At 46.6% G+C, this 18,350-nt stretch overlaps 1 protein-coding gene across 1 annotated transcript in view; it reads right to left on the bottom strand.

Annotated features, from left to right (window-relative positions):
- The window catches only part of LOC119440691 (transient receptor potential cation channel trpm), a 207,414-nt gene extending 194,701 nt beyond the window's left edge, over positions 1 to 12,713 (bottom strand). The window contains exon 1 of the mRNA XM_049663014.1: positions 12,435 to 12,713. Within this exon, the coding sequence (XP_049518971.1) occupies positions 12,435 to 12,557 (123 nt within the window). The 5' untranslated portion in view covers positions 12,558 to 12,713. The remainder of the gene's footprint in view (positions 1 to 12,434) is intronic.
- Between the last annotated feature and the right edge of the window lie 5,637 nt (positions 12,714 to 18,350).

The following is an 18,350-nucleotide window of genomic DNA, read 5'->3' as shown; positions in this document are numbered from 1 at the left end:
CTGCATTTAAGCCGCTCCCGTCGCTCAGTACATGTGCCCACCTTAGCGGAGTTGGTGCCGTCCGACCTGTTGTCACAGCGTAATGCGATTATATTCTTGCAGCACAGTCGCAACGTAATCTCTGCAGTCCGAAAGAAAAATCGGCGTCATCTAATCCTCGAAGTAGGCTCTGAAATTCAGCTTCGCAAAGAAAAACAAAACAAAACAAAATGTAGCGCTAGTGTTTCCTTTCCTATAATTACGTGTCTTATACTCAGCTTACACACTGAGCCAAATTGCATATACATGTTCGGCATTAACTATAGGCCTGCGAGCGCGCCATCGGCTAACACGCCACTGCTCATTCGACTACTTTGGTTTAACGAGAGCTTCCAGCTTTTCGTGTTGAGGCGATAAGGACCCACAAATGCCACGGACGAGTGAACACCTTCTGCGAGTCGGAATAAGTCTTAATTGAGCGTGTTGCTGGGTTAGTTGTTAAGATGCACGCCTTAGACAGCGCAAAAAAAAAGGCCGTCACAAGACAAGCGCGTGTGCGTGCGTTTGTTAAAAATGCAAGAGGTAAGTCGGTCGAGGGATTTGCGAACATCAGCCTTCACTTGGCAAGAAAAAAAAAAGAAGCGAAAAAGGAAGACTTCACAAAGATTTTAAGTGCGAAAGAATATGATGCCTTAGATGTGCGCTGTATTTAGAGGCTTGAGTAAATATCCATGGTAGTGCTATTTTGATACGAAACATAAAAAAAAAGGCATGCGGTTTCTTTTTCTTTTTTTTTCGTTTCTTTTTAAGCGAAGCTTTATAGGCTCACAAGTTTCGGCGGTGGTGGTGGTGTCACGCTGAAAAGTGGGCCGATCCTGGTGATAGTGCAGAAAGGGTCAAGCTCATTGGCACATACCAGGGACGAAAAAAAAAGAGAAAGAGAGAAATAAAGAGAGAAAGATAGAGAGAAAGATAGAAATTCACCATGAAGGTCCGAGAAAGAAAGAGAGAGAGAGAGAGAAAGGGAGAAATAAAAAATAGAGTTAGAAAGGTAGAGAGAAAGAAAAAGAGAAAGAGAGAAAGAAAGAGAGAGGGAGATAAAGAAAAAATAGAGAGATAGAGAAACAGATAGAAAAAGATAGAGAAAGAAAGAGAGAGAAAGAAAAATAGAGAAAGAAAGACAATCACCACGAAGTTCAGAGAAACAAAGAGAGAAAGGAGGAAAGATATATAGAAAGAGAGAAAGAAATAGAGAGAGAGAGAAAAAAAGGAATAGAGAGAAAGAAAAGTAGATAGAAATAGAAAGAAAGAAAATCTCCACGAAGGTCAGAGAAACAAAGAAAAAGAGAGAAAGGAAGAAAGATATAGAAAGGGAGAAAGAGAGAGAGGAAGAGATAGAAAGAGAGAGAGAAAGAAAGAAAATCACCACGAAGGTCAGAAACACACACGACAAGCTTCGCTTACCCCCATTTTCTCGACAGAGAAAGGGCTGGTGATTTTTTTTTTTTTTTTTTTTTTTTTTTTGCGATGACCAAAACTGAAATAACAAACGGTAGTGTTGTCCAGGCCAGTTCGCGAAAATTACAATGAAGCAACAAGAAGCTTAGTAAATCATAAATGAAAATCTATTCCTCGTTCAACCGGTTGTTCTTGTGTATACCCAAAGCAAGATCGCAAGAATGACGTGAAAAATCGGTCTCCATTAGATTCACCCACACTTCCTCAGCTCCTGCGCAGAAGCCGTTTTCCTCCTCTCTCCATCTCACGTCGCCATTTGTTTCGTTGGGACTCGGGTTTCATGCAGACCGAGTTAACCGGTCTCGTTCTGTAAGAGTACAGAACTGGCGCGAACTACTTCACGCCATGCAGGACGAGCCATACCGACAATCTGTGGCCGGAGGCAAGAACGAAGAAACAAAGTGAAGTGCGTAGAATAATGCAAAAATAAACTACATTTGCACGTGTAATAGTTGTTCACAAAATAGTTCACCCATGCCCGGAACAGGTCAACAAGGAAATATGCCAAGATTTTGCTTGTTAAAAAGAATAGGATGTGAGGGGGAGGGGGGGAAGAGCGATAACTATCGTCGGGTTATTTGTTTTGTGCGCAATGTGGTTTCGTATTCGAGTTAATAGCTTTGCAGTATTTCTACAATGGTTTCTTCTCTCTGTGTAGTCTTTCTACTCATATGAAATGTGTTAATTGTCACATTGTGTTCATTTGTTTATTCTTCTATCCTGCATTTCGCTTCACGTTATGTAAAACTGCAAACTAAGGGCAATTCAAGGGAACTGAAAATGAAATTGAGTGAAAATGCAGGACATTGTAACTTTGAGAGAGAGGTGCACCATGCACCAACACCTCCAATCAGTCTGACGAAGCCGATTCCGGCACACATTGACGCCGGCGAGCAGTGCTCGACTGATCCTGTATTTGCCATCAGACCCCGACATGTCTAACACCTTTTTTTATTACTTTTAAATCTGTGGGTAGGAGAGCGTGGCATCATGGGTGATGCTAACGATTTAGCACCGTTATTTCTCACTCTTAGGCGAGCAGTGCATAGCAAAGATAGACAGGCTCGAACAAACAAACGATCAAACAAAGCAGAAATAGTGCATAGCAGAAGTAGTGCGTAGCAGAAATAGTGCATGGCAAGCGATCCAGCTGAGGAAGCACGCAAACAAATGAGTAAGAATAATAAAATAGTATGAAACACCTTGATGCATAAGTCGGCCTTTATCGCTGCTTTCTAGCGAATTCAGTCTCACATTTCTCCCTCCTAGTGTTACACAGAACGCTCCGAGAGTTGGACTACGTCGTTCTCGACAACTACATGCACTGTATATATGATCCGAGCAAGTGCCCCCCGTACCCTTTCCCTGTTCTCCGCTCCCAGCTCTCGTCGCTCCGACGTGCCCAGCGTCAGCCGCGCTGATCAAAATGGAAATTCTTTATATAAACCAGTAGCGAAACTGTTTGAAAACAGAAATATACAGCGACCGGTAAACAATGTAGAAGCCTGCCGATGGTCGCGTAAGCTAGTAACACCAAAACTAGATATCAAACGCCACTTCCCCTTGCTAAACATCACTATACGGTCTACTCTACACGAAGCCAGCAGGCAATGAAGCCTGGAAGAGTTTATGGAAAGTTAACTTTTATTTTTCAGTGTAAACGCGAATGGCCGCCGCGGTAGCTCAATGGTAGAGCATTGTATACGTGCGCGTAATGAGGAATACGTGGGTTTGGCTCCCACTCACTGCGATTTGTCTTTTCGACCACTCTCATTTCTCTTTCTCGTACGATTTCTACATTTCAATTAAAAACGAATAGTTGGCGTTCCCTACGCCTTCCCTGGCGTCACAGTCTCTTGGCTTCACGTGGTTGTAACTAACCACACGACTAAAAAAAAGTATTCAATCAGTATTTTTCTTTTTTTTTTTCAGCCGGATCAGCCATGTTGATAACTTATAGCAATTGATAGATGACAACGAGTTTCAGTTGATCACGAATTGATGCATGTTTGCCCTAGCCCATTCTCCACAGTGTGCGAAGTAGCCAACTGGACAGTTAATCTGGTTAACCACTCTGCCTCTCATCTCTTATACTCTCTCTCTCTCTCTCTCTCTATTTATAGATCTGAAGTGATAAAGCTATCAAAGACGCTATGGCTGAGTTCCATCTCGGCGTTTCGATATTTTAAACTCGCTGTCATCATCATCATCATCATCATCATCATCAGCCTATATTTATGTCCACTGCAGGACGAAGGCCTCTCCCTGCGATCTCCAATTACCCCTGTCTTGCGCTAGCGTATTCCAACTTGCGCCTGCGAATTTCCTAACCTCATCATCCCACCTGACTTTCTGCCGTCCTCGACTGCGCTTCCCTTCTCTTGGTATCCATTCTGTAACCCTAATGGTCCACCGGTTATCCATCCTACGTATTACATGGCCTGCCCAGCTCCATTTCTTCCGCTTAATGTCAACTAGAATATCGTCTACCCCCGTTTGTTCTCTGATCCACACCACTCTCTTCCTGTCTCTTAACGTTACTCCTAAGATTTTTCGTTCCATTGCTCTTTGTGCGGTCCTTAACTTGTTCTCGAGCTTCTTTGTTGACCTCCAAGTTTCTGCCCCGTATGTTAGCACCGGTAGAATGCAATGATTGTACACTTTTCTTTTCAACGACAGTGGTAAGCTCCCAGTCAGGATTTGGCAATGCCTACCGTATGCACTCCAACCCAATTTTATTCTTCTGTAAATTTCTTTCTCATGATCAGGGTCCCCTGTGAGTAATTGACCTAGATAAACATATTCCTTTACAGATTCTAGAGGCTGACGGGCGATCCTGAATTCTTGTTCCCTTGCCAGGCTATTGAACATTATCTTTGTCTTCTGCATATTCATCTTCAACCCAATTCTTGCACTTTCTCGATGAAGGTCCTCAATCATTTGTTGTAATTCCTCTCCATTGTTGCTCAATAGGACAATGTCATCTGCAAACCGAAGGTTGCTGAGATATTCGCCATCGATCCTCACTCCTAATCCTTCCCAGTCTAAGAGCTTGAATACTTCTTCTAAGCATGCAGTGAATAGCATTGGAGAGATTGTGTCTCCTTGCCTGACCCCTTTCTTGATAGGTATCTTTCTACTTTTCTTGTGGAGAACCAAGGTAGCTGTGGAATCCTTGTAGATATTTGCCAAGATATTCACGTATGCCTCCTCCACTCCTTGATTACGCAATGCCTCTATGACTGCTGATATCTCTACTGAATCGAATGCCTTTTCATAATCTATGAAAGCCATATAGAGAGGTTGATTGTACTCCGCAGATTTCTCGATTACCTGATTGATGGCATGGATATGGTCCATCGTAGAATACCCCTTCCTGAAGCCAGCCTGTTCTCTTGGTTGACTGAAGTCAAGTGTTGTCCTGATTCTATTGGAAATTATCTTGGTGAATATTTTATACAATACTGAAAGCAAGCTAATGGGTCTGTAATTCTTCAATTCTTTAACGTCTCCCTTCTTATGGATAAGTATAATGTTGGCGTTCTTCCAGCTCTCTGGTACACTTGAAGTGGTGAGGCATTGCGTATAAAGGGCCGCAAGCTTTTCAAGCATGATATCTCCTCCATCTTTGATTAAATCTACTGTTATTCCATCTTCTCCAGGCGCTTTTCCCCTGGTCATATCTTTCAAGGCCCTTCTAACTTCATCGCTAGTTATAGAAGGAGCTTCTGTATCCGGTTCATCACTATTTCGAATGGAAGAAGCTTGGCTGTTTTGGCTACTGTACAGGTCAGTATAGAATTCTTCTGCTGCTTTTACTATGTCATCGAAATTGCTGATGATATTACCATGCTTATCTTTCAGTGCATACATCTTGCCTTGTCCTATGCCTAGTTTTCTTCTTACTGATTTCATGCTGCGTCCATATTTTACGGCTTCCTCAATTTTCCCCACGTTATAATTTCGAATATCCCTTACTTTCTTCTTGTTGATCAGTTTTGACAGTTCAGCGAATTCTATCTGATCTCTTGAGTTGGACACTTTCATGTTTTGCCGTTTCTTTATTAGGTCCTTTGTTTCTTGGGAGAGCTTCCCTACAGGTTGCTTTGGTGCCTTACCTCCCACTTCAATTGCTGCTTCTGAGATCAGTCTAGTTACGGTTTCATTCATTAGCTCTATGTTATCTTCATCTTCCTGTTCTAAAGCTGCATATTTGTTTGCGAGCATCAGCCTGAATTGGTCTGCTTTTACCCTGACTGCCTCTAGGTTGGCCTGTTTCCTCTTGACTAATTTCACTCTCTCTCTCTTCAAATTGAGAGAAATCCTAGACCTCACTAACCTATGGTCACTGCACTTAACCTTACCTAACACTTCTACATCCTGCACTATGCTTGGATCGGCAGAGAGTATGAAATCTATTTCATTCCTTGTTTCTCCATTAGGGCTTTTCGTGGCGTGGAGTAGAGGTAGAACACCCGACTTCAAATCTGAAGGTCGTAAGTTCGAATCCTGCTCCATTCCACTACATTTTCAGGCATGGAGTGGTGCCTGACACCGGCAAAGAAAAAAAAAAGTACATATTGCCGAGAGCTAGTGGGGCTATACTAGTTCAGGTGCAACCAAACTAGGCAGGCCCACTAAGCTTCATCAAAGTCACTCCCTCACCAGAACAGGAATTGGCCTCCCTGGTGCAGTATTCGGCCACTACCTCCCTCATGACTCCGACAATTAAACTCGCTGTAAAACAACGCAAACAAAAAAATGAGAACTTATCGGTGGTGTCGTGTGCAAGTGTGACGGCAGTGACAGCTGGTACTGAGGCTTTTAATTGCAAAACCTTGTACTAACCTACGTCATCAGACGAGTAAGGGTAAATTCAATTGAATGCGACGTCTTCCTTTCGCGTTTGAGATCCTGTGCATGGGTGCGGAAAGAGAAGGCTTAAAGGAGGCATCACAGTGGCTTGAGGCGGCGTCTCAGCGAGGAGACGTGATATACTCGAAAATCGCAAGATCCCCTAGCGCACCGTATTGACCCTGCAAAGTTCTGCGCTGTGAATGCACAGAAATAATGAATGTACATTTTCTTGCAGCATGTATAAGAGACGTGCCGAATATCACGTGCAAAATATTTTCGACAGCATAGAAGCTTCCAGACGATAACTGACAAAACAAGCTAATTAGACTCATAAACCCATTAGTTGTTCGTTCCCTCGGGGTAGTAAATTGCTTATCCGGGTAGATAATCTGGCAGTGGCTGTAATAGACTGCGCATTACACGGCTGGAAACTCAGAGCCGTCGATTTCGAACGCCGTATTTTCGTGCCTTGGAATAGTTAACAACGCATAGTGCAGCCATCGGAGTAACCCATTTTTAAATATATTCACGTTTGAGAAGCTTCCCCTCTACCACTGCTTTATGCATAACTTAGGCCATGAGCGATAAGACTGAGGGGAAACCAACGGTCTCGATATTTACGAACGACCACATGAAGCCATGAAAAGCACTCTAGAAGTAAACTATTTATTGCGACAGCAACCATGCGGGCACTCAGGGCACGTTCGCGGCGTCGGTGGCAACGCCACCATGCTGTCCTCGTATTTAGCCGTGTAATTAAATGCTAATTATGGTTTCGTTTAGGATATACTTGATAATATTTATAAAAGAGAAGGGATTCCGAAATGGAACGACCAAAATCGCACGAAGGTTACGAGTGTGTATGTTTAAGCGTTAGCTGTGGTAAGGGCTAGGCGTTCGCGCTCCCAATCTCGAGCTCGCCGATTCGCTTGAGGGTCTGAAGGTCCTGCTTCCTCCATGTAATTTCAGTGTGAAGAATGTTTTATAGCACTGCGTTTTAAACTACTAAGCCCCTCTTCGATTCTCAAGTGCTTGACAGCTTTCTAAGCATACACTGGCGCCGCCGGGCTCGCAGAGACGCACCCAGCGAGCCACCACCGCCTACGCTCCCGCCAAAAGATAAACACGCCATCTCGTTAACAAGACGCGGAGTCAAACGCCCGTGTCGTCAGCGACTCACGAATAGAAAAGCGAGGCGTGACAGCGCTGCCGCAAAATTTCCAGAAGAATGCGGGCGCAGTAGGTGGGATCCATCACCCACGACGCGCGGAGGGCAACACCATCTTATGGTGTTGCAGGGAACTGAGCTTTGAGTCACGTGAACAAAGTCTTCTTTCTCATTGGTGGAAGTGCGTGCGGCATCACGTGCGCTTGCACCAATAGAAGCACCCTTCTACTCGCACAGACGTCGAATATGATCCAGGCGCGTTGTCAAGGCCTGCGCTGCTGACGGAGGCGACGACAACTGCGCACAACTGAGGAACGAGCTAGGAAGAGCTAATGGCTTAAAACACCTTAGGTCAGTGATCAATAGGATGTGTTAGGAGTTGAGTTCAGTTTAAGCAAGGTGGGCCTCACTATTTCACTCATGGGCAAATTCAACTACGCAGTCAAACTTAGAGATAAGGATTACACATTTCACACTTTTTTCTTTCCTTTTGCAGAGCCCATAATGAAGTATAGTTTGCCATCAGCCCCATGTATCCTTAACACCATTAACGTAAGCGTAATATATAGGTCACCAAAATTGAAATATTATTTTATTAAATGTATCTGCTTAAGTAATTATCGCTTGTAGTTATAGGTCACTGGGGAAACTTTACTGACGTCGTCCGCTATATACATGACTCGTAAAATTTTATCTCTGTTGAAAACGCTGTCGTCGAGCTTGCGCCAACCATTCCACAAGTCACGCTGCAAATGAGCGCTTCACCATTGGTAAAGTAAATGTTGTTTCTGCCGTTTCATTTTAAACCACGAACAATAATTACGTGCGAAATAATAAGCAACGCGTTCCACCAGCTTTTCGAAGCATTCAGCTTCGCAAATCTCCCTCATGGTATTTCCTTTTATCTATCTATCTATCTATCTATCTATCTATCTATCTATCTATCTATCTATCTATCTATCTATCTATCTATCTATCTATCTATCTATCTATCTATCTATCCATCCATCCATCCGTCCATCCTCCTGCTCCTCCTACGCCCTGGAGGTGCCACCACCTTGAGCAGCTGGGTATATATGCTCGCGTTCGCGTTGCCGGCTGGGTCGCGGCATCATCGACATTCGAGCTCCATCACCTGACTCTCGCCTCTGATCCTCGCGTATATTGCCTGCTCCGAGCCGGATGGCGCGCGTAAGAAGATCCGGCTATATGTCGACTGGCGGAACACCGAATACTGGTTGCGCCTCCGCACGAACAGCGATTCAAAAGTAAGTTTCCAACCCCGTGCACGCCAACCGGCTCCTGGCGCTCACAAAGGAGCTATTGGATGACCGCAGCTTCGTCGAGAAATGCGTCCCCTCGGACATTGCGTTCCTCGGAAGTTTATTGAGCAGCTCGAGGACGGCGTACTACCGGGGTACTACTTGGCGCAAAGAAAGGGGAACGTGTTCGCAATGATCGAGCAGCTAGGCAACCCTCCACATGTCCGAGCTTCACAATGAGCGCCTGCTCGAAGCCATTGAGAAAGCCACAGAGCCGGTCGAGGCGCAGATCCCACAGTAAGTGAGATCGGCATGTTTTGTTGTTTCCTTCTTCTCTAGCTGCTCTTCTATAAAAAAATTGCGTTCTTATTGTTCTTCGCAGGAGGCACGACAATCATAACTCACCTTCTAGCTGGCGATGAAGATGAAATTTACGGGATGCGAAATTCGCTGCGCGTCTCTCATCGTATACTGCGGCACGTTTCTACAAGGCCAAGCACGCCGCGTCTTATGATTCAACGATTGTTAATGCTGAATAAATGTTCAGATTTCTCTGCAAAGTCCGCCATTCGTGGCTGAGAGACGCGTTCGCCACTTAAGGTTTCAGCGTGTCTCTTGTCGTAATGCGCCATTTTGTCTTGCTGGCTCGTGAGAGCTTCGTGTACATCCGATTGCCAGAGTGCAGGGAGCTGACTTTCTTTGTTCCTTTTTTGTTCTAGTTTTTTTTTCGAGATAGGAGAGGACAACACTGACTCGGTTGGCCCTTTGCTCCATTTCAGGCCTACTTTCAACTGCAAAAGAAGGCATTTTATAAGTTCGGGTTTTATCTTCAATGTGATCCTTTTATACCATTTTGTGAACTTGGAGAATGAGGTTAAAACGCTTTTTTTTTTTTTACCGCAAATGCAATGTGACCGTGGAGTTGTCTGAAAAGGGCTTTTACAGAGAACTACACAGGATTATCAAAAAGGGCTCGTCGTTGGACTCGATGATGCAAGGTGTGCAGTACCTTCTGAAAATGACCAATTGAAGGTGTCATGCTCATTGCTCGCTCTGTATAGCATTTGGCGCGTTGCCATAATTAATGCAGATCTTCATATACGCCCACTTAGCTTATTGAATTATCAGAACTTATTACAAGGTTTCTTGCAGTTTGTAGACAGAAATGAACTATACCAGAACGGCTCAACTAATTGAAACCACTCGTGTGTCTGAGAGAATTTTGAAAACTTCGGATCGGCAAAGAATTGACTGCCAGATTTATTATTTCTGCATTCTGAGCAAAGGCAGGCAATAAAAAAAAACAGAGGTTGTGCAGTTGGGGTAGACCACCCGCTACAGTGGCACGAGATTCTTCGTTCAAACCCACGTAAGCTCGAAAGCTTTTTTTTTTTTTTACTTCGTTTTCACTTTCTAGGTTTCGAGTATGATTTTACAAATAGCCGTCATGTTAGAGATGTCCGGATAACTTGCTCATAACTGTTTATCGCAGTATAAAACATAATATGTGGTGTACTCCACATTCGGCCGGGGACCGACCTTTGTCAAAAATGATTTTACGATCGTCAGTATACAATGAGAGCTGAAAAAAAGAATATTGCTTGATTATACAGAACATAGATGTGCTAGCAGTGCAGCGGTAGTTGCGGAAGTTTTAAAAATTGCCTGTGATATATATATATATATATATATATATATATATATATATATATATATATATATATATCGTAAAGATGAGGTGCACAGGGCAGGAGATGAGCAACGAAGGGGAGAAACAGGACGTCCGAGTAAACAGGATATGCTCGAAAGGACAGCCTCTTGCCTCTTTCTTCCTGACAACATATACAATGTTTCTAAACAGACATACGCATCCGTGGACTTACTTTCGCCGTCACTCCATTTCGCAGAGCGAACCATCAGTGCAAGCGGAAATAAATATCTACGTATACGCTCAACCTTGCAGCCGACGCGGTTGAGGTTCTCAGTGAACGATGTGCATGGCTCTGTCATCTTGTCCCACTCGTGCCATGATAACACAACCACCACAAGAACTAGATCGGCAACGCGGCTTCAAGATTGGCATGAGCAACCAGTTGCAATCTCAGCAATTCAACAAACCGCAGGAAAAAGGCAGACGATCGTACGGGGCCAGGAGGGCCACACGCAATGCCTACCTACCCAACGATTTCTACATTGCATCACGGGCAGATAGGGCACACCTCAGTACAGTGAGTGTTAGGGTTTTCGCAAACCATCGCATACACTCCGGGACTGCACCGACCCAATATTCAACACACTAACCCACAAATTGCACTAAAAAAAGTTGTCGCAGTTTCACCTGAAAGGCGAAGCATCAATTGCGATAGCAACTTAGTAGAGAGCTATACGGAGTAAGGATAGTAGTTTTATCCGCTGTACAAACTTGGACATGCAGCAGCACCGGCAACACACAGCACTGTTGTCGACGCCGTCGGCGTTTTGCCCGCGTTCGCACAAAATGCGTGCGGCGTTGGTGACTGTTGCCGGAGCCTCTGATATAAATAGGCACTTGGTGCCGCAGCTAAGCGTCGCCTCCCTTCCCTGCCCCCCCCCCCCCCCCCCCCCCCCCACGGCCTTTCGTGCGTCAGAAGAAGGCGCGTTTGCTCTACATATATGGTGATTGTAAAGGAGGAAAGAGACGCCTACTTCTGCAGCCCTTAAGAGAGCACGGCACAGAACGCGCGTTTGTTCTCCGCCGTGCGTTCACTCCCCGTGAAAGCGCGCGTCCCTCGCGCCCTTTCACTCGCACATACAGCGTTCGGCGGCGCGCGGCGACGATTTCATCTCCATTGACGTCATACGGAACCTCACGGCGACGGCGACGGTGACGGCAACGGCGACGGCAACGGCGACGGCGACGCCGACGGCAGAAATCTGCTTTGGAGTGTCCATATAATTGCTATCGCAATAATATTATTATTGGTGTTTCATTTGAAGAATGAAGTACTCTCCTTCGTCGAGCCAGCTAGCATCTAATTTTCATAAACTTCACTTTTGTCAAAGGACCTTCAGCCGTCTTCAAGCAAGTATTTCATTAAAAATCATGGGAAGCGAAAAGCAATCGTAGTTTTTACGAAACATTCCATCGTCGGCGTACGAACTTTAATCTACTTTGGCCACTGCGAAGTACCAAAGGCTGTTACGTAGCTTTTAGGAAACAAAACTTGGACGCTGATACGCACGCGCAAGCAAGGACGCGCTGATGAAGTGTTCTATGCCACGGAAATTCTTAAGTTCGAGGTAGAAACCGAAAGCACTTTGGTATTGTTTCCCCGTGACCATCATACCCGTCTTAGAATTGAAAGGAGCAACGTGCAATTACTGCGCAAGCCGTCACATGCAGATCATGTGGGCTAAGCCGTAACAAAATGTAATTTCAGCAAATCTCCGGTGCTCCTAAAACTTTTTTCACGGAATGCACGAACCAAAGGTTTCGTTTATCAATCGTATTTCAGTTCTTAAGCAGCCTGTAACTAACTTACCGAGCAGATAATCATCGGCGCGATGTAATACAATAAGGACCGCCATTGACGCCACTCAGCAGTTATCAGAGTAACTTAAGCGAGCCCGCCCGTAGTGACCGTCGACAGCAAACAAAAACGTATGCTCACTTTTCTGTCAGCCGCGAACGGTATGAGGCATACACTCTGCCTTCCGTCTCCTCCCATGGCTCCAGCGATGCTGTATCGCACACTCCTGGTCACTCCCCCAACCTGTGGCACCTGGAGATTCATGGCGATCGCACAGCACCGCTCCTCGGGTTGCGATGGCAATACGGAACGAAGTTGGTGAGACGAGACGGCGTCGACGAGGTAATCACCACCCGATGTCCACAATCACTCATTTCTCGTTTGCGTCGACGAATCTTGCCCCGAACATCTCCACGGAATGCCGCCCCTGGAACTGGAAGTCACTGCTCAATGGTACATCCTAAACTTTCACTGAAGGTTGAATTGCTGCTGTCTTTTCTTGGATCCAAGAACTTGCTGCGAAACTCGGGCTCTTCCGCTGCTTGCGTTACCTTTCTTTCTTTTTCTTTTATTGCCTCACCGACCGGATTCCCCACGCAACTTGAAGTCTCAACCTTCCCTGAAGCCCATCGGACAATCTACTAAACAGAAGTCGCACCTCCAGTGAGTAAAGATAAGTTTTCTGCCCCCCTAACTCGAGTTACGGTACAACTTTCTCGGAGGCACTCCTGTATTCCTGAATGCGATTCCCCAACAGGGACGGGCCAAGTCGATGCTCACGGGGCGGTTCTTACGGGCTCGTAGCACGGTGACACAGCACATGTCGTTGTCGTCGTCGTAATCCATAGCGAAATCCGCAGCCGGAAAGGCCGGGCGCAGTCCCGGGGACGCAAAGTCGAAGAGCGCGCCGCGCACAGCTGAGCGCTCGGCGCCGGGCTTGAGACGAGACTGGTGGTGGTTTCTAAGCGCGCCGGGATGAACCTGGGGCGCGCGCGGTTTGCGACGAGGCGGAGGAGGGTGCCGAGGACGCGATTGCGGGACGCTTCATGGGTGGAGAGGGGAATCGATTGCGCGCGCCTTGCTTTGCAGTGAGAGACCCGGGAGGGTGCCTGAGGGAAGGGGGAGGGTAGAAAGGAATAAGTGGGCACCTTGCGCCTCTCCATGGGTAGGGAAAGCAGCGGTGCTGTACGTACCTGCGCCGCTCAGACATATCGCACGCCGTGCACTGTCTGTTTGCTTCTGTTTCTTGTTTTGTGACCAGGGTTGAGCGCTTACAATAGTTGCATGCTTTACGAAATTCGGCCCCTAAGTACACCTGGTTGTATTAAATGGAGAATTTTTCTGTTTGTTTGTTTGCTTGCTTGTTTGCTTGCTTGCTTGCTTGCTTGCTTGCTTGCTTGCTTGCTTGCTTGCTTGCTTGCTTGCTTGTTGCGGAACTTTATTTACGTGACCCGACTCGGTTCATTGTCTATTTAACCTGCTGACATGATGTCGCCCTTTTCGACCGGGGCGAAACGCAAAAAACGCCCATGTGCCTAAATTTTGTGCACCTTTAGAGAACCCCAGATGGTCGAAAATGAATACGGAGCCCACCACTATACGGCGTCCCTCATATCCCCAGTGTTGCTATAAGATGCTAAACCCAATGGTATGGTATGAAAAACTTTATTGAGGTATTGCAGAGCGTGTCTCAACACGCAGCGGGCCGCTCCCACGTAGGGACCGGAAGGCCAAGCCTCTCGGCCGCATCGTGGGCCTGCTGGACAGCCCAGAGTTGGTCGGCCATAAGAGGGCTGCGGAGGGCCGCATCCCACCTGGCCGAATTGTTATCGATTGTAGAGTGTGACCGGGCACACCGCCAGAGCATGTGATGTAACGTGGCTATTTCCCGCATTCCGCATGAGGGACAAGAATTGACGGTATCTGGATAAATCGTGTGTAGGAGACACGGGTTACGATACATACTCGTTTGCAAAAGCCGTAGTGTGAGGGCCTGAGATCTGTTGAGTCGCGGATGTGGAAGGGAATAAATTCGGCGTTCGAGGTAAAAAGTGTTTAGTAACCTCGTTGTAGGTATACTCGCGGAAAACTTTGTGTGGCAATGAAGGGAAAGCTACGCGCGCGTGGATGCTGCACATGTGTTACCGCACCAAATAGTCCGGCAGCGTTTGAGAGTGCTTTTGGTTGCTCCGAACAGACGCTGAATCGACGCAGCTTTCACGTGCGACGGTTTCGCGTTTGCCCAGACGCGGAAGGGAAATGCCGCAAAATAAGTAAACTTTTACACTCAGTGGTGTGTTCACTCTTATTTAACTGTTGCTAATAAGCTGTTTATGTTTTCTCTCCCCCAGCCGAAACGAACCTGGATTAAACGCGGTACTCTTTTCAGTAGCGCTCTCACTTGTGCGCGCTTTGCCTCCGTAGCTTTCCCTTCATTGCCACAGAAAGTTGTCCGCGAGTATAGAGGAAGTTTCCCCATTCTCGGGGGAGTCGTCTCCAAGCTGTCCGGGGGTAGCGCATGACAATTATAATGACAATGAATCAATTATATTTCCATTGTGGTGCCTCTCATAGACCCAAGTATTTCTCCGGGACCTTAATGTACGTCAGTCTCTCATCCATTGGCGGGAAGATCGATCGGAAGCCTAGTCTAATTTTATTACGCACGTGTTGGGGCATTTATATTCTTTCTTTCTTTCTTTCTTTCTTTCTTTCTTTCTTTCTTTCTTTCTTTTTCTTTCTTTCTTTCTTTCTTTTCCTTTCTTTCTTTTCTTCTTTCTTTCTTTCTTTCTTTGACTATTTTTACGCTGTAAAGGCGGTGTGATGTGAAATATCAGTGTCACGAGAAGGTAATTCCATACTGCTGTGCCAATCGTTCAGTCAGCCTAGCCCGCGAGAAACCTTTATTTTGGCGAAATTTTTATTTTCAAAGTATACCGAATACGTATGTAATCAGATGAAAAAACTGTCAGCCCTTCCACTGGGCTGGAGGTGGAAGACCAGCGAAGCTGTACTACGGTGGGAATTATGTATTTTCAATTATGACTGTTAAGATGTGATGGTGTAATTGGTTATTTGAACTACTAAAGAATGAGAAATATATATGATCCGGTGGTTTTCATTTATTTAGTGACCACAGGGACCATGGCCTTATGGTCGCTAAGGTACACTGCCATAGGGTGTACGGCAAAGGTTGGCACGCTCTTCATAAACACGTCACCAACGCCGCGCGCGCTCGGTGCGAACGCGGGCAAAATGCCGCCGCTGTCGACAACAGTTGTGCGCGTTGTTTGTGTGACCGCACACAACCGCTGTCAAAACGCTGGCTACGTGACGGAGCGGTTAAACGCCGTTGTCGACACTAGGCGAACGAGAGCCCAGAGAGAGTCGGCGGCGCAGGTGGCAGAGACCAGCAGGGCTGCGCGCATGCGCCGCAGTGGGAGAGCGGGCACGCACACGCACAGTCTAGAGTGCCTCGATTCCCTCCTCGCCCACCGCTCCCCTTCCCCTGGGAAGTCGCGTTTGCTCTCCGCCGTGCGTTCGCTCCCCGTGACACGAACCATACACGCAGTTCCAGAAGAAAAAGTTCCACACGCACACCTCTCGGTCCGCGACGATAGATCGCCGAGCGTTTAACCCAGACGCATTTGCAGAGAGCTACACAGACGCGCCTCGACCCGCGCTCTTGCTCGGGGCGGTGCCGCCGCCTACGAGCAGAAAAGAGAAGTACTGCATTATGACCTAACGCGCACCGACACGCTTCGGTGGTCTCAGCACTACGACGCCTCGATGCCAGCATTCGAAGGGACGCTGGCATCAAGAAGCACTACCAACGCCAACTAGGTGGCGTTCACCGTACTCAGCACAGCGGAGCGTGGCCTCCGCAATTAGCTCCTGAAGTTGTGCGCAATTACGACGCGCTGTACGCGCCTCGGTGATTCAGTTACGTGCTTTGTCTTGCGCGTTGTATTAGTGTGTCAGTTACGTGCTTCGTCTTTCGCGTTGTGCTAGCGTGTGCAGCGTAGTGCAGCGCGACGGTTGCTCATGGTCATCGGCACATACAGCATACTGCCAATGAGAGTTTTTTGTTGTTGTCTTTTTTTTCTATTGCCGGACGCGACCATCGAAGAATGAGCCCTTAGCAGCTTCGCTGTAAAAATTCGGCCTGATCTTTAGAGCGAAACTTTCTTTGCCTCTTCTCCACACTCTTCAGGTTTGCTGGCTGCTGGATGCTGTCTTGCACATACTGTACAGGATGCTGTCTTGCCGGTACATACCAGACATATTGTGCAAAAAGAGGCGGCGGGAGCCATGGGTGATGCACGTAAAATTGTCGCAGTTTCACCCGAAAGGCGAAGCATCAATTGCGATAGCAAATTAGTAGAGAGCTATACGGAGTAAGGATAGTAGTTTTATCAGCTGTATAAACTTGCACGTGCAGCAGCACCAGCAACGCGCAGAACTGTTGTCGACGCCATCGGCGTTTTGCCCGCGTTCGCACCGAACGCGCGCGTCGTTTTTATATAAATACGTATTTGGTGCAGCAGCTAAACGTCGCCTCCCCTCCCTCCCTCCCGTCCCCCCACAGCCTTTCGCGCGACGGAAAAAGTTGCGTTTGCTCTCTATATATGGAAAGGAGGAAAGAGACGCTTAATTCTGCAGCCCTTCAGGGAGCACGGCGCAGCTGAGCCGTGCTCCCTCAAGGGCTGCAGAAGATAGCGCCAACCTTTCCCTTTCCCTCAAGAACCACTTATCATCAGAACGCGCGTTTGCTCTGCGACGTGCGTTCGCTCCCCGTGAAAGCGCGCGTACCTCGCGCCCTTTCACTCGCACATACAGCGTTCGGAGCGTGGCGACGATTTCATCGCCGTTGACGTCATACGGAACCTCACGGCGACGACGACGGCAGAAATCTGCTTTGGAGTGTCCATATAATTGCTATCGCAATAAAACGGACTGGATCTCCAACACGAACACGCCGTCGTCGTCCTCGTCCTCACGGCGTTGTCATTTTGTCGTCACTTCATCGTCTGCATTCTGTAGTGATCATTTCGTCAGTGTCATGCCGTCGTATTACTTACGTCATCTTCACTCTGTTTTCGCTGCGCTGTCGTTTCGTCGCTATGATGCCGCCGTCATAACGCCCATTACTTGATTAGCTCAAGCAAGATAGTTGACTCTTTGTCACCGCCCTTTTTCGAAGGGGATGCCATTGAATCATCATCGTTATCATCGTCGTCGTCGTTGTTATTTCGTCCTCGTCAGTCCAACGTATACATGTCATCGCCATCCCGTTGGCGTCCGGCAACCTGCCGTGGTAGCGTAGTGGCTGTGGTCGCGGTTTCGACCCCGGCCGCGACTTCCGGATTCCGGTGGCGGTGAAACGCAAAGCGCTCATGTGCTTATAGATTTATGTGCACGCTAAATAATCCCCATGTAGTCAAAATTAATCCGCAGTCTCCAACTATATACGGCGTGCCTCAAAATCATATATATACCGTGGTTTTGGCGTGGGTTGCACATGTATAGTCGTGCGTGGGATGCACGTGTTAGAGTTATACAAGTTCGTGTCGAGCGAGCCGTTTCCCGGTGAAAATATGTCCAACTTGGTCGTGTGCTATATAAACTTGCAAATGGTGGCTAAACAAGAACGGCGTTCTTTGCAACCACCGATGAAAGCATCGCTTATGTATATACCGATCCCCGCAGCGCGTGGGATCAGGTTGTTTAATTTTTTTTTTCGTACTTTCCATATTCACATTAACCATTTATGTGCTAAATACACGCATCCCACATGCGCGAGAAATCGGACACAATTTTTTAGTGCTATTGTTAGCGTGATTCTCTGTCTTAAACTTCATTGGATGCCGCCCTTTTCACCGGTATAAAAACCAAATGGAAGAAAAGTGAGGCGTCATGTACCTACTTGTATTATTATTATTATTATTATTATTATTATTATTATTATTATTATTATTATTATTATTATTATTATTATTATTATTATTATTATTATTATTATTATTATTATTATTATTAAATAACGCTGAACTCAAT

The sequence above is a fragment of the Dermacentor silvarum genome, chromosome 2, assembly GCF_013339745.2.
Source record: "Dermacentor silvarum isolate Dsil-2018 chromosome 2, BIME_Dsil_1.4, whole genome shotgun sequence".
Lineage (NCBI taxonomy): Eukaryota > Metazoa > Arthropoda > Arachnida > Ixodida > Ixodidae > Dermacentor > Dermacentor silvarum.
This window is presented reverse-complemented; position numbering and strand designations above follow the sequence as displayed.